Source organism: Paralichthys olivaceus, chromosome 18 (genome assembly GCF_024713975.1).
Source record: "Paralichthys olivaceus isolate ysfri-2021 chromosome 18, ASM2471397v2, whole genome shotgun sequence".
Lineage (NCBI taxonomy): Eukaryota > Metazoa > Chordata > Actinopteri > Pleuronectiformes > Paralichthyidae > Paralichthys > Paralichthys olivaceus.
Genome location: NC_091110.1, coordinates 4,424,266 through 4,448,236, shown reverse-complemented (window position 1 = coordinate 4,448,236; position 23,971 = coordinate 4,424,266). Strand labels below are relative to the sequence as shown.

General features: G+C 38.9%; 2 protein-coding genes across 2 annotated transcripts; one reads left to right on the top strand and one right to left on the bottom strand.

The window, feature by feature from the left end:
* Positions 1-515: 515 nt before the first annotated feature.
* crhbp (corticotropin releasing hormone binding protein) lies at positions 516-5,446 on the top strand. Its single transcript, XM_020081828.2, has 7 exons — positions 516-716; positions 829-922; positions 1,573-1,730; positions 2,203-2,413; positions 2,859-3,004; positions 4,545-4,662; positions 4,761-5,446. The coding sequence occupies exons 1-7, from the start codon at positions 627-629 to the stop codon at positions 4,913-4,915; spliced, it is 972 nt and encodes a 323-aa protein (XP_019937387.1). The 5' UTR covers positions 516-626; the 3' UTR covers positions 4,916-5,446.
* An 8,899-nt stretch (positions 5,447-14,345) lies between these two features.
* s100z (S100 calcium binding protein Z) lies at positions 14,346-17,552 on the bottom strand. Its single transcript, XM_020081839.2, has 3 exons — positions 17,470-17,552; positions 17,195-17,367; positions 14,346-15,358 (listed from the first exon to the last, which is right to left on the bottom strand). The coding sequence occupies exons 2-3, from the start codon at positions 17,333-17,335 to the stop codon at positions 15,203-15,205; spliced, it is 297 nt and encodes a 98-aa protein (XP_019937398.2). The 5' UTR covers positions 17,336-17,367; positions 17,470-17,552; the 3' UTR covers positions 14,346-15,202.
* Positions 17,553-23,971: the final 6,419 nt, after the last annotated feature.

The window sequence follows — 23,971 nt, the reverse complement described above, 5'->3', positions numbered from 1 at the left end:
CGATATCACATGATCATCATCCGATGAACTTTCCCCACATGTCTTTTACTTTCAGATATATACATTTGACATCAAAATATCATTGTGGTCTTTGTTATTTTAACATATTGAGCTTCAGTAAGTGTCTTTTTTCCTCAGACAGAAAATTAAGATTCAAGATAACACAGAAAAAGTCCTTCAATAAAAAATGCTCCACTGGTTTCAAACTATCGATATCTGCTTGTTTTTTCTTCTTCTTACAAATATGTTCACGTCATGGATCAGTTGTTTAATGATCAGCAGCATGTTGTCTGTGCAGCAGTTTTACCAGAGAGGGAAGATGACCTCTGATTTATGTTGCTTCAGCCTTTACTGGCATCAGCTGTGTGCGTGTGTGTGTGTGTGTGTGTGTGTGTATTGACTTGTCCATCCTTGCACTCGTCACAACCACGCAATTGGCCGGGTGAGGGAGGGGGGGGGGGGGGGGGGATGAGGAGGAGGATGGATGGAGGGTGGGGGTCCACGGTGGGTGACAGCAGCGACCATGTCAGCGGCTCCTCTCAGAAGTTGCTCCTATAAAAAGCGGCGCTGCGTCGCGGTGCAGCTCAGACTCTTCTCCGCTGCAGGTGCGCCACTTCCACACTGAGATGCGCGTCATGGAGCGCACTTTCCGAGAGCAGCTCTTCTTCCTGGTGCTGTGTCTGTCGGTGCTGACGGGAGACTCCCGGTACATCGAGGTAAGAGTGCGAGCACCGACACTCTGAAACATACTTTATCAAGTTTAAAGTTTGGTGTGTTTAAAGTTGCATCTTCAACTTTACGCACGCGCTTTTTCATTCTCGCCTGCAGAACAACGACATCTCCAAAGATGAATTATTTTCATTTTTCAACCCGGAACTCAAAAGAGAAACACCTGAGGAGTTACTGTATCGCCGACCTTTACGTAAGTCATATAAAACATTGTATACAGACTATACTGTAGTTGTTGTACAGTTATATAGTTATGTATTGTTTAGAGGGAGAAAAAGACAGATTTACATTATTCATCCCTCACAAACAAAGTCGTTTATCTAAATTTAATTATTCTATAAAAGATAACATTTAAAAATCAAAATAAAAAGACTCAACTCACTCTCAATCTTTAGTTTGTTACAATTTCAGGTGGCTTTACTGACATAACGTGAAAATCATTCATTGATAGCTGGACAGATAGATAGATAGGTAGATAGATGGATAGATGGATGGGTGGATGGGTGGATGGATCAATAGATGATAGATAGATAGATAGATAGGTAGATGGATGATAGATAGATAGATAGATAGATGGATAGATGGATGGGTGGATGGGTGGATGGATCAATAGATGATAGATAGATAGATAGATAGGTAGATGGATGATAGATAGATAGATAGATAGATAGATAGATAGATAGATAGATAGATAGATAGATAGATAGATAGATAGATAGATGGATGGATAGATGGATAGATACGAATATAGAATATGCTTAAAGTAAGATTTAAATTAAAACACGTAGTTTTCTTTAGGACATGTGTCCCCTACATTCACATGTGAACGTGTGTGTGTCTCAGGTTGTCTGGACATGATTGCAGTGGAGGGTCAGTTCACCTTCACAGCGGAGCACCCTCAGCTCAGCTGCGCTGCCTTCTTCATGGCAGAGCCCACCGAAGTGATCAGTGTGGATTATGACAATGTGGACATCGACTGCAGGGGGGGGGACTTCATCACGGTAAACCAGCAAAGCCTCTGCCACTGAGAAGCAGAAACAGAGTCTGTTTCACATATCTGCTCAGATGTTGTATGTTCGAGTTGTAAAATCCTTATCTCCTGTTGCATGGTAACTTCTTAGATCTATATAACTATAATGTGTGTTTATTTATACACATACAATATTGGTGATGGAATGTGAGTTTGTATTTTTATTTTTCTGGTACAGCCTGTGCTTATTAAGCTGCCTGCTTAGACAAAAGCCCTTTAAACATACAAGGCACTTACATAAACCTACTTACTTTAGGTGACCTGGCCTCTTCTGTGTTTTTACTGTTGCTCTCCACATACTGAACAAGACACAAACCTATAGTTCAGTGTCTCTCCCTCAGAGAAAGATCAACCTTGCTTCCACATACAGCTCATTGAACACTCGAAACAGCCATTGACTGAATCTGAAATCCTGCCTCTCCCTCTCACTGTGTCCCACGAAGGTGTTTGACGGCTGGGTGATGAAAGGAGAGAAGTTCCCCAGCTCCCAGGATCACCCGCTGCCTCTGCACGAGCGCTACGTGGATTACTGTGACTCGGGATCACTGAAGAGAAGCGTGCGCTCCTCTCAGAATGTGGCCATGGTCTTCTTCCGCATTCACAACGCCGGCAGCAGCTTCACCCTGACAGTCAGGAAACACATCAACCCCTTCCGTGAGTAGAAAGACTAAATTATAATTACATGTGTGTGCATTTGGTGACATCACAAGCCTGTGACGGGGGGTCAAAGTCATCAAGTGCACCGACAGGGGACAGTTTACCATCACTTAGTTTCTGGATCTGGAACATGACCTTTCTGAATGATGCTCTGCAGTAAGATGTGAGGGAGAAGCAAATCGAATCACCATCATGATCAGCAGATTGATTGTTCTTTCTAAAATTTACATAGATTCAATTCAAAATACCAGACTTGGATTCTGTAAATTAATTCCTGTCATGTTCTCCGACGCCAACACTAATTGGATTTTCACAAATCAAGATGAACAAAGAGAAGAGCTGCTTTTAAGTGGGTTTGATGTTCTTGACCTTATGTTGTTAAACTCTTTATATGTGTGTGACTGTGCCCACCCTCGTAACATCCCTCCTTGTCTCTTTGCAGCGTGTAATGTCATCTCCCAGTCACCAGAGGGCAGTTTCACAATGGTGATCCCGCAGCAGCACAGAAACTGCAGCTTCTCCATCATTTATCCAGTGGAGATCGACATCTCTGAGTTCAGCCTGGGACACAACGTCAACTTCCCCAAGGTGAACCAAAGCGTGCTGATTTAGTATCTGCTCAGGTATCAGCTCGTGATTCTTCTCCTCGGCATTTGGCGAAGGGTTTTTCTCACGGTTTTCGATAAACTCACCTGGTTTGTTCAGGATCATCAATGGAGAAAAAAATGACATGAGGAAAACACAACAACAAAATCAGTGATACAGGGAACAACTCCTCAGTTGCATACTAATATTCACAGACAGTAAAAAGTGATTTGTGGTTTGAGTGGACTGACCCTTTAAAACTCTGATTCTAAGTACAGTTGGTGGTTTGATCCCAGCCACCTCCAGTCTGATTGTGTCCAAGATATTGAACTCCAAATTGCCCCTTCATTTAGTGTATTCACTATTAATGTGGGAGAAGCACAATTTAATTACAGTTAATTCACCCTCAGCTCTGCCAGTAATCTAATTTTATGATATATTTTTTATTCATAGGTTTAACTAAATTATATAATTCTATTTATACATGGAATGTAAACCAAGCAGCAAAAACTTCTCATATCCGTCCTAAAATGGAGAATTCTATATTAACAATGGATTAAATGACCGTGTGAAATGAGCAGTAAACTATCACCAGTTCTCCTCAGCTCTCCGAAGCATTTGAGCTCATTGTTTTGGCTCATGAGTGTTGTTTCCAGGTGCAGCGGGCAGATTCTTTCAGTGAGATTTGTTCTGATAAACCCGCTGTACTCTACCTGCTCAGCACCAGACTGCAGACAGCTGGTGAACACAGCAGCTTATGAGACAGATGTTCGCTTCAGGAGCTGGTGAACAGCAAAAACCAGAGCAGAGAACATTTACATTCACTAGAGTAGGCTTTTTGTTATATCAATTTAAAATCTGATATGTCATTATTGTGTTTAAGATCTACAATCTCTGGTCCTCTCCTCCAGTACACTTTTCATGGTCTACCAAAACTTGAAGCTACATGTATGTGAAAATAAGTGTAGGTTATATCTCTTTCAACACATGACCACACAGGCTGTAATCTGGCGGTGCAAGCAGTGTAAAGAAGGGTTGTTGCAAAGGCTATGGATACAGACACACAGTTTCATTGACAGTGTTGTGAATATGTCAATAATTAGTATTTAGTTTTTTATTTGAGTTTATTTGTAAAGCACATTTCAACAAGGCAATTCAAGGTGCTTTACATAACATATAAAAGGCATTATGACAAATTGTAAAAGCAACACAAGAAAATACAAAAAATAAGCATCTTAATGATAAATAAAAAAGAGTTGCATCAAGTGTAATGAAATAAAATGTAATCAGATATAAAAGATGAAGGCATTCATCAGCATTTATTAAAAAGAACAGAGTTGCAGCAGTTGCTTCTCCATGTTTAGTTTTGAATCAGGGGACAGAGAGCAGACTCTCCAAGACAACCTGCGGGGTCTGGATGCTTAATCATAAAGTAATGGATCAAAAATGTATTTTGGCCGGATAATTATCATTAATGTTGTTATCATTATCATTATTATCTTTATTTTCCATGATTTAAAGAGCCATGTGTTGGTCTCCACAGAGATCCATGCCTAGATGTGCAGAAGCCGGAGATTTTGTGCAGTTACTCGGGGGAAGTGGCATTGACACATCGAAGCTTCTGCCCATCACAGACTTCTGCATCTCCTTCTCTGGTTCCAGTGAGTATAGTGCACGCTGATCTTCCTCCTTCATTTCCCATCAGACAAAGCTGCCTGTTGAACAGAGAGGTCACTGTTTCTTCTCCACTCTCCTGCAGCTCACATGAAGGTCGGCTGCGACAACACAGTGGTGAGGATGGTGTCCAGCGGCCAGTTTGTCAACCGCGTGTCTTTCAGTTACCGGCTTCTGGACAGCCAGGAGCTTCAGACCATCAAACTCAACAACGTGGAAGATTTCTGTTTCAACAACTGATCCCAGCAGGATTGGAAAGTGACAAATGTATCATTTGACTGCACATTTTTTTTAAACAATTTTATTTAACGCAACAGATCCGACTGGTCATCCCCTCTTTTTAGACAGCACTGACATAAACCAGTATGAAATATAGATATATGATATATTCAGTCACATTACTCAAATATTCAGTCACATTACTCAAATGCAACAATTCACTGGACTGCTTTTCTTTCTTTTTCCATCTTTTTATTTATTGTTGCTAAATAAATCTTGATGAAGTGTCCTTTTGTGTTCGGTGGATCTGCAGTTATTTATATCTTTGTCTCGTCTTCATTAAGATGATATTGTTTTTATGTTGTGTATGAATTAATGGTCAGCATTCTTGAAAAAGAATGGTGCTAAAATGAATGTTGCCTTCTGATTATTTTGCTGTATGATACACGGCGGGTAACCGTTCGGTTTATCAAATGCAAGTATTTATTGTCAGTATGCAGTTAAATTTGTATAAAGCCTTTTTTAATAAAAATTATACTGCATGACAAAGCACTCAACTGTGGTTTTGTTCTTGTTTTTTGTTTAACTTGTGAGAAATAAAAATGTGTACTGCAGCACTGCGCCTATATAAAAATAAGTACGTAAATAAGACTTCCTTTAATGATACTCTTATCTACCATCCTTGTCACAACAGACACAGACAAGGTAAAGCTGGTAAAGTACAAATATTACACAAAATTGTCTGCACTCTACAAAAGCTATATGTCCCTTTAACAGAGTTAAGTTTCATGCTGTAAATAATATTATATATAATTTATTTACTTTTATATTCATGGTCTTTTCTATTTGTCAAATAAAGACACCCTTTGTTTGTTAAATAAGTATTTTCTATAAATGTATATTTATATGTCAGATATTCACTGCCCTCCTCGCTCAGGAAATTCCTTTGTCTATTCCTGTCTCCTCTGTGCACAGCTCCATTAAATTACTTTCAATTCATTAGTTCCAGTGGAGGAACACATACAGGAGGTATTTACTGCTCCACCTTCACAGACAGCACTGTTCTGGTTTCTTCAATAGTGTAATGAAATGGGGCTGATGAAGAACTTTAAAAGGCGAATGGTTTGAAACGCAGCCACTGCCATTGTTTTTGTAACGTTTTAATATATTGGCAGTAAAAGGTGTCTTTCACCTTGTTATTCTGATCCTGATCCACAACATAGATGAAGCCCAGGTTAGTTCAGTATCTCCACCAGCTGCCCTCCTCTGATTCCTGTATTTTCAAACACACACCGTCACGACACTATAGGTATTATTCAAATGATCTGCAAAAACACTGTACATTAATAAGCATCCATTTACTAGTAAATGTTTATTAGATACATGTTCTCTACAATGAACCAGATGAATGCAGAACTCACAGGTTCCAGTGGGCTAAACAACCATGAAGCTATATTCAGAAGCACATGGCGCTTTATCATCCCTTTGGATGTGGAATGACGACTCTCTCTGGTATAAAACAGCCGTCACTGTCACTATGGGGAGAGCAGCAGGCGATATCTCTGCAAATTATGGTTTGAATGGCACAAACCAATGGGGCGACATGTGATTAAAGGCCTGCAGGTGTATTATCGTCAACAGACACCTGCAGCCATAGCTGGCGATGAACAAGGACATGGTGATGCGACACTGGTCTAAAGGGAGAAAAAAACTGGCATAATTACACCACACTTTTTTTTCTACCACCTTGAAATCCAAAACTAGCAATGTATCCTAATATATTTAAAATTCACCAGTTTGTGACTTTCTGCAAGTCTATTTATCCCCAAAATATATCCATTGATTTGTTTGTATGATTTGATTGTAGGGGTCTTTTTTTTAACAGCGGATTGATCCACAATCAGAGCGTGAGTGAGTATGAGCAGCAGCAGGACTCTGTGTCAGGTTGTGTCAAGCTCCAGTGCTGAAGTTAAACAGAAAGAACCAGCGTGTCCCCAGTGTGTCACCAGTCAGTCACAGTGTGTCACCAGTGAGTCACAGTGTGTCACCAGTGAGTCACAGCGTGTCACCAGTAAGTCACAGTGAGTCACAGTGTGTCACTAGTAAGTCACAGTGAGTCACAGTGTGTCACCAGTGTGTCACTGGTAAGTCACAGTGTGTCACCAGTGTGTCACTGGTAAGTCACAGTGTGTTACCAGTGTGTCACTAGTAAGTCACAGTGTGTCACCAGTGAGTCACAGCATGTCACTAGTAAGTCACAGTGTGTTACCAGTGTGTCACTAGTAAGTCACAGTGTGTCACCAGTAAGTCACAGTGAGTCACAGTGTGTCACCAGTAAGTCACAGTGAGTCACAGTGTGTCACCAGTGAGTCACAGTGTGTCACCAGTGTGGCCCACTTATATGTTTCACAGGTTTTTTACAGTAACAACAAGTGTTTGTCATAGTTATTTGGTGTTTATGGTCTTTACATTGTTTTTGACAATAAGAATAAATAATATCACCGACCTTGTTCTGTAGAAATTTAAAGAGAAAATGTCTTGAACAGTTAACCTGAACTAAGTCACATATTTTCATCTCAGTATGTTTTTATTCTAAATGTATTATATATTAATTTTACGATATTTACTTGTGTTTAAAAATCTGTTCCTCTGTTCCTCCCTCAGGTGGCGTCCTGTGATTCCACTGATGAAATGAATGGACCAGTCTAATGATGCATTCAAGTAAGCTAAGATAATATGACTAATAGTTGACCATTATATACAGTCTATTATACAGTCATCTTGTGTCTCTTGTTTCCAGCAGCAGCCTGGTCCCAGGCAGTCACAAACAGTTGATTCTTGTGGGAAGTGTACTTGATTGCAATGCTCTGTTGAACACTTCTATTACTCTACAGATTGAGGAAATCAAGCATGACATTTGAATGTGGCCTGTCAATAATTTGTCAATCACTCAGCAGGGGCTCAGAGCCAATAAAGACATTCAATATTTTGAATGCAGAGCTGAACCTGCCTCTCTAAACATCACACCCACACATTGATGAAACAGTTTATACTCAATGCTTTGATAATTTAAGGTTTTGTCTGTATGTTTAATAAAAGATGAATTGTTCATATGATTTACTGAAGGAAGAATATAATTATCATTACTTATATATTATTATTTCCATTTAACAGTTTTGTTTTTCACGAAATATTTTCTTTTCTTGTAGTTTAGCTGCTTGTTATGCTAGCAGCATAACTCTAAATTTACAAAAGTACAGGCAGTAGGTAGAAAATAAAGTAGCAGGTCAATACCGTATAGACCATATGTAGATAAAGATGGACGAAGCGTCTTCAATTCCTTCCACAATAGTGATTGCAGTTGGTCGAGGATGTGGATCGGCAGAATCTTGATTTTGAGTTTTGGTCCATACTGCAGCGGGACACCAGGAAGTAATCAAAATATATGACATTGACCTTTATATACGTTCTTTAGTCAATACAAAGGTACAGCTGACGTGAACAGGAAACAGGAGCAGGTTACAGGCAGGAGCTTCCTGATGAGCTTCATACATATGAAGTGTGGACGATCAGGCAGAAGATACAAGTGAGCTTGAATAAATATGTACAGGGCTAAAAGGAAAAGTTTACAGGTTTGTAAGAGATCAGGGGGCAGTTGTTGGACTCACATGACCGGAGAGTTCGGAGGGTAAGTGGGAAACGAGTGGATAGAGCAGCGCAATGACTGAGGGAAGAGACAGAGAGGCACAATAAACATAACAGGACTGAGGCAGTGTCTGTCTGGTCTAAATTCAATTAGATCCAGAAATATTGGATGGATTGTCATATTAAATGCTTTTTGCAGACATTTGTCTGATGTCAGTCAATGATGGATCCTACTGACTTATATCATCCCAACAGGCTTTCTTTGTGGCTACTATTACTTGTCAACAATGGAATATATCTCCATAAAATTTAATAATAATAATAATGGCCTCCTAATACTACTAATATTACTACTGCTATTACTATTACTACTACTGATAATAATAATAATAGAAACTTTTTTCAATCCACAAAATAAAACATACTAGTCATACATCGTATCAAATTATCTTTTTTTTTAAATGGAACATTTGATGCATTAAAACTAATATTAAGTATGTCAATAGTGAAATAATGAAATTAAAACCCCAAAGACTTTCAAATATAGGTATGTTTGAAGGAGGGACTAAAAATACATCACTCAGTTGACCTGCATCTCCTTGGGCAGGTTGTTCCAGAGCTGAAAATATTAAGTTTAGAGTTTGCTGCAGTGGTGTGAGTGTATAGGTATTCTGATCATCGACTGTATACAAAGATGGTCAATATTTCTGTTCCCCAAAAGTGAAGCCAAAGTGCTCTGATCGCCATCTGGTGGTTGATGCAGTACATGTCATATAAATCCCATCTCTTCCATGTTAGTGGATGGGATATGGACATAAAGTCAAAATACACATCAAATAGATTTTGATCAAAGATGGTCTCTGTTATTTTAGGTTTTTTTAGTCACATTTGTCGAGCTGCTCATTTCAAGTAAGTTTTTAAGTTTAAGTATTGAGATAGACAGTAGTGTGTAATGAAACTGGAGGGGGGAAGTGTCTTCAGACAGTAAAAAGAAAAAACAGGATGCAACACAAATACAGATTCAGACAGGTCAAACGCAGGAAGGGTGGAGGGCTCTGATTTCCGATGGGATAAAGAGGGTCAAATCAGGTAGGGAAAGACAGGAGAGGTCAATCAAGGTCGTTAACCAGGCCGGCTTGAAGTCGTCCCCATTTGCCATCCAATTGTCGTGTCTTCATTACCAAAGAATGTGGATTATCTTTCTCAGTGTGTCCTGCCTCACAGAGCTGCTGCCATGGCTGTAAGCCTCCTCATCACAACAAGGGCCCTTCATGTCTTTGGCTTGTCATGACTCAATTCTTATAAATAGATCTTTATATTTCCACTTGCATCAGGTTAAGTCTGATGGAATTATCCATGACAGTCATTTAAACTCCTGGTGATGCATTTTTTTTGTATGCTGTCAGTCAGTCTGTCTGTCTGTCCATTCATCTTATTGTTTTCATACTTAGAATGTGTATTTTTAAGAGCCTCACACAAAGTTCAATATTAATAGAAATGTATGAAACAGGCAACTGTCATTGGGGGCAGGGTCATCGTATAACCAACAGCAGCGGTCAGCAACTGGGTCAAACCTTGGGTCATTTTGTTGCTGCTATGCATTATATTGAGGTGAATTACAGAGCTTGGTGCCAACTTGGGTCTGAAGTTTGTGTCACTTGCTCGACAGAACTTTGAAAAGTATGAAAAAACAACAGCAAATAAGAAAATAATTCAATTTTATATATAAACCTAACAGGAAATTCAGTTAAATCTAAAAAAATCTAAAAAACAAACTATAAAATCTTCATTGCAGATATACCAGGTAGGATGAACACAGTTTTCTAACGTCACTCTGCACTGTAGACCGTTTATAAAAAGCTCGGCACACAACATCCAGAACACAAACAATAAAAAGTGTCAGTATATCATAGAACAGCTTAAGAAGGACTCACTATTGACAAGGAATCATTCTGAAGTAGCTCCAGAGCATTAGCACAGGAAACAGCTCATTCCAAACAGGCAGGTTTACAACAGACACAGCTCTAGTTTGACTTTAACTCTTAAATGTAACCCAATGAATAGATTTAAATTTACCATCAGCTTTCTGTTTGTTTGCAGAAAACCGTCTATCATACGTGTGCGGGTGGTGTAAATCACAGGAGACAAACCCACCTTACCGTTTTTCTTCCAGTGTGAGAGACTGATCGGGCCGTATATTCCCCAACAGGATGACATTCTTCACTGGTGTCATGTCATCATCCCCCGCGGGATGAGCACCCTGATTTCCTGGGAAAAGCGAGCTGCTGTGGAAAATCTGTCTTCCTCACGTGCTGTGCTTCATAATAGGATTGTGCCTCATCTGTTACTAAACAGCACTGAATGGGTCCAGAAACATAATGGTGATTTGTGTGACATCTCACACTTCATTATCAAATAGAAAATAAAAGGCAGAAGGGCAGAGGGGAAATGGAAAAATATCAGCATTCTATGTTTGTTCGTCAATGATTGGTTGCGTTCGTGTTTCTTTATGGGGGCTTGTGTTTTATTCTTGTTACTTTATTATAATATATCATACATACAGGAAATGAAGGTTGAGATGCTTGATGTGTTAAAATATTAGATTTTGATTGCACTCAAAAGTTTGCAAAGACTTCTACAAAGATTTTGTCGCATTAATGATATAAAAGTAACACGACTAAACACATTAACTATAAAGTAAATAGTTATCTCTATATATTAATAAGTATTTGTTTTATGATAAATGCGTATTAATGGTTTCAAAATATATAGCTAACTAAAGTCTGCATTAAGTCTGAGCAAAAACGTCCACACTTAGAACAACATTCACTCGACTGTAGCTTTATAACAATAACTAAATAATTATACATTTTACGATGACTAGGTTAAATACTGCACCCTTTACTTATATAACTCATAACTGTACTAATTATACTTTGTGCGACCATTTCCTGTCAGTGGGAAACTAGTGTTCTTACCTTTAATTCAATAAACCAAATAACACTGTCAATCTCTCAACATCTTTGTAATTACATCTGTGAGAATCCCCTAGTGTGCAAATCATTCATTTCTATTTTCAGCCACTTACAGAGCTACTAATGAGTAGTGAGTCTGTTTCCATGATAGTTTACCTGTTTCCACTGTTTGTGTTTCACTCCTGATACACGTATACCATCACACTCAGGTATTTGAACTTGAATCTGAAAAGAAATAAAAGTTAAATACTAAATATAGCATCTTTTCTGAATGTTTTGTATCAGCTTCTTCCCTGATCCATCAATTAATTTGCACTTTTCTAACTGGATCATATTTTACTACTTCCCACACGTATATAAAATATATAAAATGCTTATGTCTGTTTTATCTTGTCCAAGTCTTTATTTTATATCCTTTTTTATTACAGTAAATGATGGAGAAAGGTCCATATCACATTAGCTGAGGCATCACGTAAGCTAAGAAACTGCTCAAACCATCTCACCTAATGAGGAGTTATGACTCAAACTGTGACGCACACAAAATGACAAAACGAAGGAAAAGACAGCATGTGGTAGATAAGGGCTCGGGGCGCTCTTTATAGACATTTGTCACAGGCAGCAGCTACATTTGGATGAGTGACACTGAGTGAAAAGGAACTGTCCTGGAAGACTTAAAATGTTCAAAACAGATCTTGATTTTTGTCCAGTGTGTGTTTGTTTAATACAGAAAATCTCCAGATTGAGTTGTCCTGGCCGTGGCCCTCCCATCTGTCTTCTGTACTGTTTTCTATCAATGGTCAATTCTTTCTTAATTACTTGATGATGTTATAAACCTGTCCTCTGTCACAAGTGTTTTAGACATATTTCTTTGTAAATATATAAATCTTGAATCTGTTTTTTCTCTTTTTGTTATTTCAGTCATAGCTCCTCACATCCCGTCCTGTGACTCAACCTGTGATTCCTATAGATTTTACACAAAATAGGAGAAATTCATTAGATTTAATTTCTCATGAAGTAATAAAAGGATCTATCTAAGACTGTGTTTATGTCACACACAATCTCTAACTAACTGCACTCTCATCTCATCTAAACTAGATCTAAAGGTACAGTGTGTAGAATTTAGTGATATCTAGTGTTGAAGTTGCATGTTGCAGCTGAACACCCCTCACCTCACCCTCTCCTTCTAAACATGACAAAGAAACTGTGGTAGCTTCAGTTGTCATAAAAACTCAAAAGGTGTTTAGTTTGTCCAGTCTGGACTAATGTAAAAAACATGGCGGCCTCCTTAGAGAGGACCCCCTCCATGTAAATATAAAGTATTTAAATATAAAGGACCTTTTCTGCGGTAAAGAAAACTACAATTCATACAATTTAGATGAAACGAACTAGTGAAAACATCATGAGGATTATTCTACATTAAATTTCTTCCAATAGATCCCTTTCAACTAAATCTTACACACTGGACCTTTAACATCAGATACAACCATTCTTTTGTTGCTGTGTTTTTTAATTGCCAGTACATTTCTTCCAACAGGACGCCATGACTCCACTGAAACTGAAATCAGAGAAATGATGATTCAGACGATCTGCTGGAGAAGTGTTCTCTGCTAAGAGCCGGTTGCTCGCAGAAAATGAGGAGACAATAGAATGAACATTTTGAAGAGTTTGTGCAAAAGTGGATGGCAATCATAAGAGTGAGAGAATAAATACCCACATTAAAAAAAATTATCAAATGACACTGAGGATTGATTGCAACCTTTTAAAAATTGGACAAAAAAACATAATTACTGCATGGCATCTTCCTACGGGAGATTGTCTGGTGATTATCCCGCTCGATTACAGCCAATCACACACAAATTGCATTGTAACAGTGAAGGCCTGTGCAAGCACCATCTGTGCACATAAAAGCACCACAGTCGCCACTGAATTTAGTCTGATTTTCCTCCACGTCACAGCCGAGAATGTCACTGCAAATTAACCGTTTTTTTCATGCATATATTTAGGGATGGGGGGGGGGGGATGGGTACACACAGGAAAACCCTTAGAAAATACAGCTACAGTCTGCACTTCTGTCCTTCCCAAGGTGAGAGCATCAGCACTTGTGCTCGAGGGGCAGAGGACGCGTCCCTGTGATAGGCCGATGCTGCTATAGACGCAGGTGGCGGATGCATACTGAGGCCGTCATGCATCATTGAGACACAGTCATTTCCCGAAAGCACAGCCTCTCTCGCCTTCTGTGATGTCGGGTGAGGGAAAGCTGAATGAGACGTGCTTTCACACACGCTCACACATGCATGGCTTTGGAAGGTACATTTACTCGAGTGCTGTACTGTAAAATGTATCTTTTTGTATAGTTTTATTATGCTTTCGTGTTCCCCTTAAGATTTTCCATAAATACACTACACTGGTTTGTGTGTTTCTGATTCAATGAGCTTTTAGCAGTTCCCCCAATAACCTGACATTATATCACTCAGGTTATCAAATAAGACAAATTAAGACAGGCTTGTGCAGCAGAACTGAGTTTTTCCTTTTTCTACATCATCAATCGTCTCATAATCCCTCAGATTAAATGTGTGACAGTGCTACTGATGCATGTGACAATCTAATAATGTCATTTGTACAAATATATCAGGTTTGATTGTTTGATTGTTCTGCAGAAAAAATTTGCTGCGGTTCCTTTTTTACACTCAAAACTCTTGTACTTTTACATCGGTTGATTATTAGCTCAGTAAAGCGACCACGGCATGTGAACATATGTCCAAACATATACTATAAAACATATTATATTTTAATACTTGCACACAGTAAATGGTAAAGGAAGAAGTCACATGTTGAGCTTTTTATTTAATGCAGTGTCATTACATTTTTACATGATGTCTTATATAAGCTTATGTTTTATTAAGTCTTCATTTGACTGTGTGAGTGGCCATATTTAAAGAAAATGCTCAAATATTGTTCAAACTAATTGGATGAATTGATAAATGTTTCTAATTGTGTCTCGTGGAGTTCATTAAAAAATAATTAAACATTTCAGATGGTGTACATTTACGTTCTATTGTCCATAATAATTTTATTTACGCCAGCATGAGGAGAAAAACTAAAATACATCGTCATGGGCAAAAGAGGCTGACTGGAAAACTGCTGAGGGATGAGAATGTTTTACAATGAGGCTGCCTACAGAGTAAAATATTAGCTATTTAACATTTGACATTTAATATTGAACAGCGAGGGTCTCGGCTGGGACGTCTGCTGGGACAAAAGCTATCATGAAATGATGACAGAGGATTTGAGGACAGTTTCCTTCTTTAATGGTGAATGCCACAGAATTAATAGGCAGTTATGAAGAATCTTTTTTTCATAGACTAGACGAGACACAACTCCATTTACAGTGTAAAAAGATGAAAATCACACAACTATGGGAAAGGGTCTCTTTTGTATCTTCTATATACCTACATCACTTTACTATCAAATTAATATAAATTGGTTGAAAAAGAAATTCTCCAGATTTGTGACAACAGAACTGCCTGAGAGTGCTGATGTTCTTATATATTACATTAATCATCATGTACTGTGGGAAATACTACAAACAACTTATTCAACTGATGGACTTTACTGTTTTCATTGTGACGACTTTTTCAAACTGATGGATGGAGATTTACAGAACTTATACAGTTTTTCCTTCAGATGTTTACTTGCTTTTCTTTTTCTGCTCTTGGAAGAAGTCATTGCAGGCGACGGTCAGGGCGGCCACCAAAACCACAAACTCGTTGAAATCCACCTCGTTGTCTTTGTTCGAGTCCAGGTCGTTCATGATTTTCTCCACCAGCATTGGATCCTTCTGAGACTGAAAAAACAAAACAGACAAGTCACAATTAGCACAACAATCCAGCAATGTGATGGACAATTTTCAAATGTCTTTTAATGGGTTTCCTATCGGTTCTTTTTAACCCTGCTTGAGCAATGAAAGCCTCCTTTAATAAATTCCAGTTGTATATATCTGTCTGTCCGTGCAGGATGAGCGACACCAATGTGGTCGTTTGATTTCTATCGGATTGACTCAAGGCAAAAGCTTCCATCCGTGTCCAGTGGAGAGCAGGGTGATGTTACTGTTAAATGATCCATGAGCTTCAGCTGATTACACAGGACAGTTATTGCTTTGGTTGTTTCCAGCAGGATCGAGAAACAAGTCATGACTTGAAACAAGACAATCGGATCTTTATGTTGTCGCTTATTTAAGTCAAAGATAGGAATAACACTGGAGTCAAACCCGGATGGGATTCATTTCATTAGGCAAATAATGCAGCGCTGTTGAGTTTAATGTAGCTGGTTTTCTCAAATGGCTTCTGTTGGAGTGAAGGTGACAGCAAACAACAACGAGGAACAGAAAAGGAAAAACATTCATTGCCACAACTGCACCAGCATGAAGATAGAACTGACCTCTATGCTTTCAAAAAAATAGTAATAGGAACACGTGCAAAAGAAAAAATACACAAAAAGAAATATAAATAAAAATGTTATATAAAATGGATGTGTTGTCAATTTGAGCTAAAGCCTGTTTCACAAATGGTAGCATAAAATAAATAAATAATAAATAAATAGACACAAGAAGCAAAAGACTGAATAAACCTAAGTTTGATTTGAATAAAACTAACTCTAGAAGAAATAAAGCAAAACTTCACTGTCATCATTTTGTTTTTAACTTTGTGGTTATATATAAAAAAAAATTATATTCAATGGTTTGTGTAGATATGTGAGTAGGAGGATTTTTAAGCCACACTTTCTTTTGTCGATTTGGTCCATACTACAATTTCTTTCCTGAAATAAATGAATAAATAAATAAACAGACTGATAATAAATAATAAATCATGAGTAGTCTATCTCATCTCAAAAATAAGCTGTAAATATGCAGCGCTCTGTCATGTCTTGATTTCCAAGGGTCCAAGTTTTCAGTCAATGGAAACCAAGGCTGAGTGTTCATCTCAGTGGGGCTGCATCTATTGTCTGAGGTGACTATGGCCCAGGGGCATGTGATGACATCATGGGAGTGTCTATATTTGGAGGCGATATGGGCCACTGATGATGATGATGATGATGTGTGAACACCTGAGGCTTCCCATCGGCATGAGCGAGGACAAGAAGTGAAAATAATAAATATATCTGAAGGCATCAGAGGTCTTAGGCCTCGGCCGCTTTCTTTGACACGTTGGTCTCAATCATGTGAAATCGCGGGCTTGCACATGCTGCTATCACACAGACTCAGGGGATGGAGCTTATTGCAAACGCCCTTATCTATCTCCTTCTTTATTTCTCACAGTGCTATGGCCTGAGAGCCACCAGGAGTTACACTTTGATGCAGCAAATCAGCAGGATTGCAATCGATAAGAATGTTTTCCTCCCACAAGGTCAGAGTGCTATATTTGAAAAAAAATATAAGTCATTTTAACACAGGGTTATAGCCGGGGGGGGGGGCAGCAGAGCACCATCTAAACCAATGATTACCATGAATACTGCTGGTCATGTACAGGGAGATGTAAAGGTCACACTTTGGTGCACTAACATATTATGGGTAATTAAGAGGACTAAGAAGTTTCAGGACGACCCCCCCCCCACCTCCCCACCCTCCATACGTTCTGCCACATCATGAAAAAACACAATCATAATTTTGAAATATCTACTGTACCGTGAGGAAGTCGGTGAGCTCGCTGTTCAAAAGTTGTTTCAACTCGCCCTTGTTCAGCTTAAATTTGTCTCCGTCATTTCCAGAGTAGTTGTAGAAAACTGCTATCAGTGCGTCCATCGCACCCTCAAGCTGGCTCGGCATGTCTGCTGGGAGGATGAAAACCTTTGCTGTTCCTTAAGAGGAGAAAGTTTATTTCAGATTGAATCAAATGAACGGTATCCACATAAGAGTGAGAAACAGGCTGATTATTCGGTCAGTGGGAGAGGCGTTCTCACCTGGTTAGAGTCCTGCACGAGTGTGATGGGAAACACTGTGGCACAGCTTGTTTATTAGGAAATGAGGGTGCGCTAAAAAGGCCATCCTCTATCTTTGTGGAGATAATTAATTCCTCAGGTGAGACACCCATGGCAACTGTTTCCTTTCCAGGTGTTAATCAATTCTGTCGAGTGAAAAACAACACGTGCACCAGTGTAACCCCACAGGCCCCGCGGGTATTCATCAAGCCCGTTGTTTCGATGGCCCCACTGTGTGCTTGACATCATGACTTTTTTTGGAGGAAATTTATAACTGTGTCCCGCTGGTTAATGAGAGACAGCACAAGCGGAAATATGAATTGGCATCACTGTGATGTATTTTGCTCTGGGGACGATACAGGTTTCCATTTTTGTTTTCTTTTCCACTTGGTTGAACAGGGAAATTATTTATAAAACTTAAATATTTTCACATATATACTTTTACTTCATGACATTTCTCTGGGTAATAGTTTTTTTTTTTATTGAACAACAGTTTTAACATATGATGATCAGCAGTACAACCACACTTTAATTGAAATATATTACAACCCAAACTGTATCTCAGATAGAAGAAAACATGACTTACAATAGGGCTAAACAGAGTGAATAATATTGTGTTGTGTTGAAGTTACGTTTCTTCTAAAAAAAGTATTTAGTGCTTCAACGACATAAAGGTAGTTCTTATAATACACAGGTACCCATCCATCTCATTGTATTATCCCATGTACATTTACATAGAATGTAAAGCTGAAGATAAAAATCACCAATGTTATGGATTTGTCAACATGTTCCTGCCTCCCAAGCAGCTATTTGATTTAAAATGGACACACTGTGGGGTCTATGAGAATCTCTCATATACATGACCCCCCCCCTCCCGTCCAAATCACTGTGTCAGAAGCGACAGTGGAGAATAACACTGTTCAGCCTGTAGCCCCCAAAGACAACACCTGAGGGAACTTTTCTTCCACTAACAGCCACGGAGAGAGGAACTTTCCATTTATTAAGGTGACGAAACTGTTTCCCCTCACAGCCGCTATGTTGTGCAGGAAGGTGACATGAAACCCCCCAACACACGCAGACACCACGTCAAATACAGAAATAGATTTCTGTACAAAAGAATTCTATAATTGCTGAAGTGTATTATTGTTATGAATGGACACCAAACAGAAAATTAATTAATTCAACTTTATGTAACTACATTTATATTTAACTATATAACTACATTTATATTCAACTTTATATTAACTATATATAAAGAGAGAGAGAGATTTTGAATCCCTGCTTATTGTCTTGAAGGTGATGTAAACCGTGCCTTCCACCTGCCTGAGAATGAATCTTAAATATCTTTAACGAACCAAAAAGTAATTTCTATTTAATCACATCACAGTTCATCCTCTTCACTTCTGCCCTTCTATTGTAAGACACCATCTATATTGTGTCTGATGTAATGGCCATTGGATTATTACTCATAATTTGAAAAAAATACTGATAATAGAATGCCTTTGTTGTCATTGCACAATGAAATTGTACACACAATATATATTAAAGAACATGACTCTTCAAACTGATTCAGCACATACGTACATATGCATTGCATATTAAATTTACACACATATAGTATGGAAAAATAATAGGAATGGATATAAACAATAAATACACACATACACACACATACATATACTGTATATACATGAGGTAAAGTACTAACATTATATAATGCCTTGATGGACCTGTAGCGCCTTCCAGAGGGCAGTGGAGTGAAGAGGGGGGCCTGGGATGGGTCCTTGATGATGTTTGTGGTCCGCCATAAACATTGGGGTCTTTAATTGTCCTAAATGTAGCGCAGTGTTGGGGATTTTCTGGGCTGATTCGATGACTCTGTGGAGAGTCATAGAGATGCCATAAGTGAGTGTGCTCTCCACAGGCCTAGGACCTGGGAGATCTGTGTGCCTTGGAATTTGAAGCTGGTCTCACTCTCTCCATTGATGGGAGCAGGTTACTCTTTCTTTTTCCTAAAAGCAATGATCAACTCTTTCAGGGGAGTTGAGCACCAGGTTGTTGATGGCACACCATTCTGACAGTTTGCAGACTTCCTCCCTGGAGGCAGACCAACGATTTGAATCACTGAAGACAGTGAAGTCATATGTAAACTGGATGAAGCAGTCGAGGTATAGAGGGAATAGATGAGAGGGCTCAGGACGGAGCCCTGCGGAGCTCCAGTGCTGAGTGTCAGGGTCAGGGGGTGATGGATCCCCAGCCTAACAGTCTGTGGTCCATTTGTTAAAAAGTCCTTGATGGACTGATCCCCAGGTTGTGCAGTTTGTCACCATTCTGCTGGATGTTGTGCCCTAGACTTCAGCTCTACGTTCAACAAACCCAAAGAGCTATGTTGATGGTGTCCTCTGTTGATCTGTTGTTTCTGTCTGCACATTGGTGTCGATCATGGTGGGTGGAGGTGTCAGATGTTTACTATCTTACTTTGGTGCAGAATGAATTATCTCAACAACTGTTAAGTGGCTTGTCACGATATTTTGTGCAGATATTCATTTCCACTAAAGGATGAATCCTGCTGACTTTATACATCCTGTGACCTCTCCTCCTGTGCCACAGTGACTCCACTGAGTTTCCATCTTGGTCATAAGAATTATCAAGTGTCCACTTCTTTGGGTCACAAGTTAATCACATTGTGCTTTGTGTGGCTAATGATCAAATGTTAACACATTAAACTCGGAAGATAAACACAGTTAGCATTATCTCTGCTGACTATTGACATGTTAGTATTGTTATTGTGGTCATGTTAGTGTGCTGATATTAACTTTTAGCTTCTCAGTGAGTCTCAGGCCAGGCTGCTGACTCCTCCTTACTTTTACATCACTGACGCGTGGGATCACACCCGCTCTTATGTCCCATCACTGTCACTGAATTCTCAGATTTCTCCTCTCCTCTGTTCGGCACCCACGTCTCTGCAGGGCTCTGTCCTGCATTCACAGAGGCCATTTGAGCGGATGAGTCCAGCACCTGTTGATGGACCCTGGCGTGATTCTGTTCCTGAAGGTGTATTCCTGTCACACCTCCAGTACTGTTAACACTCGCTGTCACCAAGCCTGAAGCAGCAGAGAAAGAAACACACTTGGGATGAAGGAGTCGGGCTGAGTGTAAAGCCTGTTTTCACACTTCTGTGTCTCAGCCCTCAACGCACATGTTGCTTAGAAATGTGGTGGTGAAGTGACCATTCAGTCTCAATGTCAGAGGGCTTTTCATTATCATTCAATTAAAGTTTCTTACCTTCGTCAGCTTTATTATCTTTATATAGACTCCTTAAGGAAAAATCTGCTTCTGCTGTCTTGAGTTTAATCTAAACATACATTTTTTACACATACATTGACCCTGTATCTTAATGCTATGTTTATCGCTTTCTCAGGAGCTCTGTGACTTTTGAATTTCCCTCTAGGGATTAATAAAGTATTTCTGATTCTGATTCTGATATCTATTTAATCCTGCTTGTGCACTTCTTCTTTCCTGTTCAAATAGCATGCTGCAAAACAGGCAACATTCAGACATCAATACTTTCCCAGAAACCGTTTGATTTAGAAAAATGTTCAGCTCTTTTTGGCAAAGCTCCTGTGACATTTTATTTCAATCCCAATCACTCTCCCAAATGAGCACATAGAAGCAATATGTAATCAATTGTTTATTATCATCTTGCACTATGTATATTTAAATGTAAGGACAGTTTATCAATCTGCTTTTTGGACCTACAGCTTTCATTTGTTTTATTCATTCATTCATGTTTACTGTTTTGCTTATATTCGTATAGGAAATAAAGTTATAATATAAAACAATGTTGTAATCATATGATATGATATGCCATTATATTTTCATTAAACCATGAAATATAAAGTATTATTAATTATATTAATTACATTTACTTATCTATTATCTATTCATTTACAAATAGGTGTTTTCAAAATTGTTAAATTGTATATTCACTGGTAGGAAACTGGGCTTTGTTGCATTCATTAGTGAGTTCATTTAATTCGTCATTCTCCAAAACAAAAATCAATCCATCAATCAAACTCTAACAGCTTGCAGTTTATTTTACTTTTATGAATCCCCGGACTTTAAGATATAATTTTATTTATTTTCTTTTTTGTTTATATTTCTTTTTGAACAGTGGTGTTGTTTTAATCTCTGTTATGAGTAATAAAGTAAAAAAACAAAAATCTTATCTATGGTCAAGCTTATCTATAAACAGATTTAAACTACACCTTTGTATGGTTTGTACATGTGTACCATAGTCTCATCGCACATTGTAAGGATTTGATTTAATGTGCAATCTAGTAAAAACTATTAAACCTCAATTTACCTTGTATACATTATAAACACATTTAATGTCCTCAAACATTATATGTGGTTAGGACTACATTATTATAGTGTGTTGTAAAGCATTTACTAGGGGTGTAGTATTATGAAGCGAAAACATGGGGAAGTTAAAGTAAAGTGAAGGGACAAGCTTTGGTGTGAGGTGTTAACATCGCTGTGCTCACCCTGTCAGGGTCAGTGTAAATAGCCGCTGGACGATTTCTCAATGTACGTACTTCTGTGACTCGCTCTGACAAACTTTGTTGAACAAAGGTTTTATTTGGCATTTTGCTGAATCCTTGGTCCGATGATATAAATAGTGGGGATCCAATAAAGCACAAGCCGGTAAATAAACTACTGCACGTTTCAGCGAGAGTTTATTGTCCTGTCATTTATTCATTATACACCTGATTTCCTTGTTGTGCAGCATTAAACTTTATTTTCATCTGGTTCCCTCCAGAACCAGGGATGGTCTGGACAGTGTTCCTTGGCCGCTGTGGCAGCAGAGCTCAACGGACGAGCGCTGTCCCTATGTGAGTAAAGAGTCATTGTCTCCTCAGTGTGGTGAGCACCACATCTCATTTATGTTACACTTGTGAGTCAAGTGGTAATGCAAAGCAGAACCTGGTTTGCGATTGCCTGCATCTACCCAGAGAGCTGATTACTGAGGCACTGGAGCAGTTTCTTCTTATCATTTTTGACAATGTGCCAACAGCTGTTACTGGAATTCCTCGAGGGGGTCTCTTCTTTTGGGATCTGTTGAGTCAGACAGTGGCCAGATCTTCTGCCCTGAGCTATCAGTTATTTTTGGCTTCTGTGACTGTTTTTTTCCTCTGGGCTTGACTTGATATCAAACTTCCACAGGAAACAATAAGACATAGGCCATTTTTATAGGAGTCTATAGGACACAGTATTTAGTACCATATGTTGTCAGGGAACCATTGATGTCTCAAATGACTCCAGCTTTTTCTGTTTTTTAATCACTGTCTCTTCACGTATTTTAATGAATGTGCTTCACTTTTTGATGCCAATATAGTGGCTGCAAATTGCACAGATACTAATGTCGTTCGTGCAGTACAACCAGTTTTGACCATGGCCAGTGTTGGTGGTTTAAACACAAGTCTTCTCTACTGTACATAGTCTGCACCAACTATGTGGATTGCACAGGATAATGCTTCATCAGCTGTAGTGTTGACACAATACTCATTTCATGTAACTCAACACTGCCATTCTGCCTCCTGTGCATCACTCACGCCTTGGTTTAATGCGATGAGAATCACTGTCCTCTCTATTGAGCAGTTTTGAATATTTAAAAAAAGACAAAAATCAAAGAAAAGATTGCTCAGGTGCAGTGAGACTTATTTCAGTGGAGCGTAGGTTTGGTGAAGACTTGACTTTTGTTGCCCTCTATTGGCTGATCAGAGGTATCAGAAAGTGTGCTGATCATGGTTTAAACTGTCTCTAGACAGGATATGTGTGTTTTTATGCTCTACTTTGAGTGTTGCCTGCATGTCTTCACAGTCCATCTCTCCTGCTCTTTCTATTATATAATGTGTCACAATTCAGGGGCTGCATCCTTCAGAGGCTGCATTTGAAGACCAATTGTGTCACAGCTGTGCGACTAGGCCGTCCCATTTCGTGAGCTCCTTCAAATGTGTCAAGGGTCATTAAAACTGTCTTGTAGACTCCAACTTCAGTTCTGTTGCTAGGCGACAGTAATATGGGCAAAATGAGCAGTTGATGCTGATCATGGAAATCCTCTGTAGACCAGAATATTTCATTTCAGCTTGGCCTTCGCAACCTACCACAGACTGCCTCTTTTGTGGGCTGGATAGACCGCATCCTCTGAAAGACGAAGCCCCTGAATTGTGACACAGCGAAGAAGAAGAAGAAGAAGAAAAAGAAGAAAAAGAAGAAGAAGAAGAAGAGGAAGAAGAAGAAGAAGATTTGGATTATGATTACAACTAGATTGCTTGGATAAAAAATATGACCACTCACATATAGTACCATTATTAACAACACATTTATCATACGATTGTCATTCTGCTCCATTCATTTCTGTCTACTTTAAACACTGATACACCTCTCCATTTATGTTAGACACTCTTTTCTGTAAATTGAT

Bases quoted from the DNA above. Each gene is read 5' to 3' on its own strand.
- crhbp (XM_020081828.2), top strand. From the start codon at position 627: ATGCGCGTCATGGAGCGCACTTTCCGAGAGCAGCTCTTCTTCCTGGTG. The intron at 717-828 runs GTAAGAGTGCGA...TCTCGCCTGCAG, and splicing joins GAGACTCCCGGTACATCGAG to AACAACGACATCTCCAAAGA. The intron at 923-1,572 runs GTAAGTCATATA...TGTGTGTCTCAG, and splicing joins ACTGTATCGCCGACCTTTAC to GTTGTCTGGACATGATTGCA.
- s100z (XM_020081839.2), bottom strand. From the start codon at position 17,335: ATGCCGAGCCAGCTTGAGGGTGCGATGGACGCACTGATAGCAGTTTTC. The intron at 15,359-17,194 runs GTACAGTAGATA...TTGTTTTTTCAG, and splicing joins AGCTCACCGACTTCCTCACG to TCTCAGAAGGATCCAATGCT.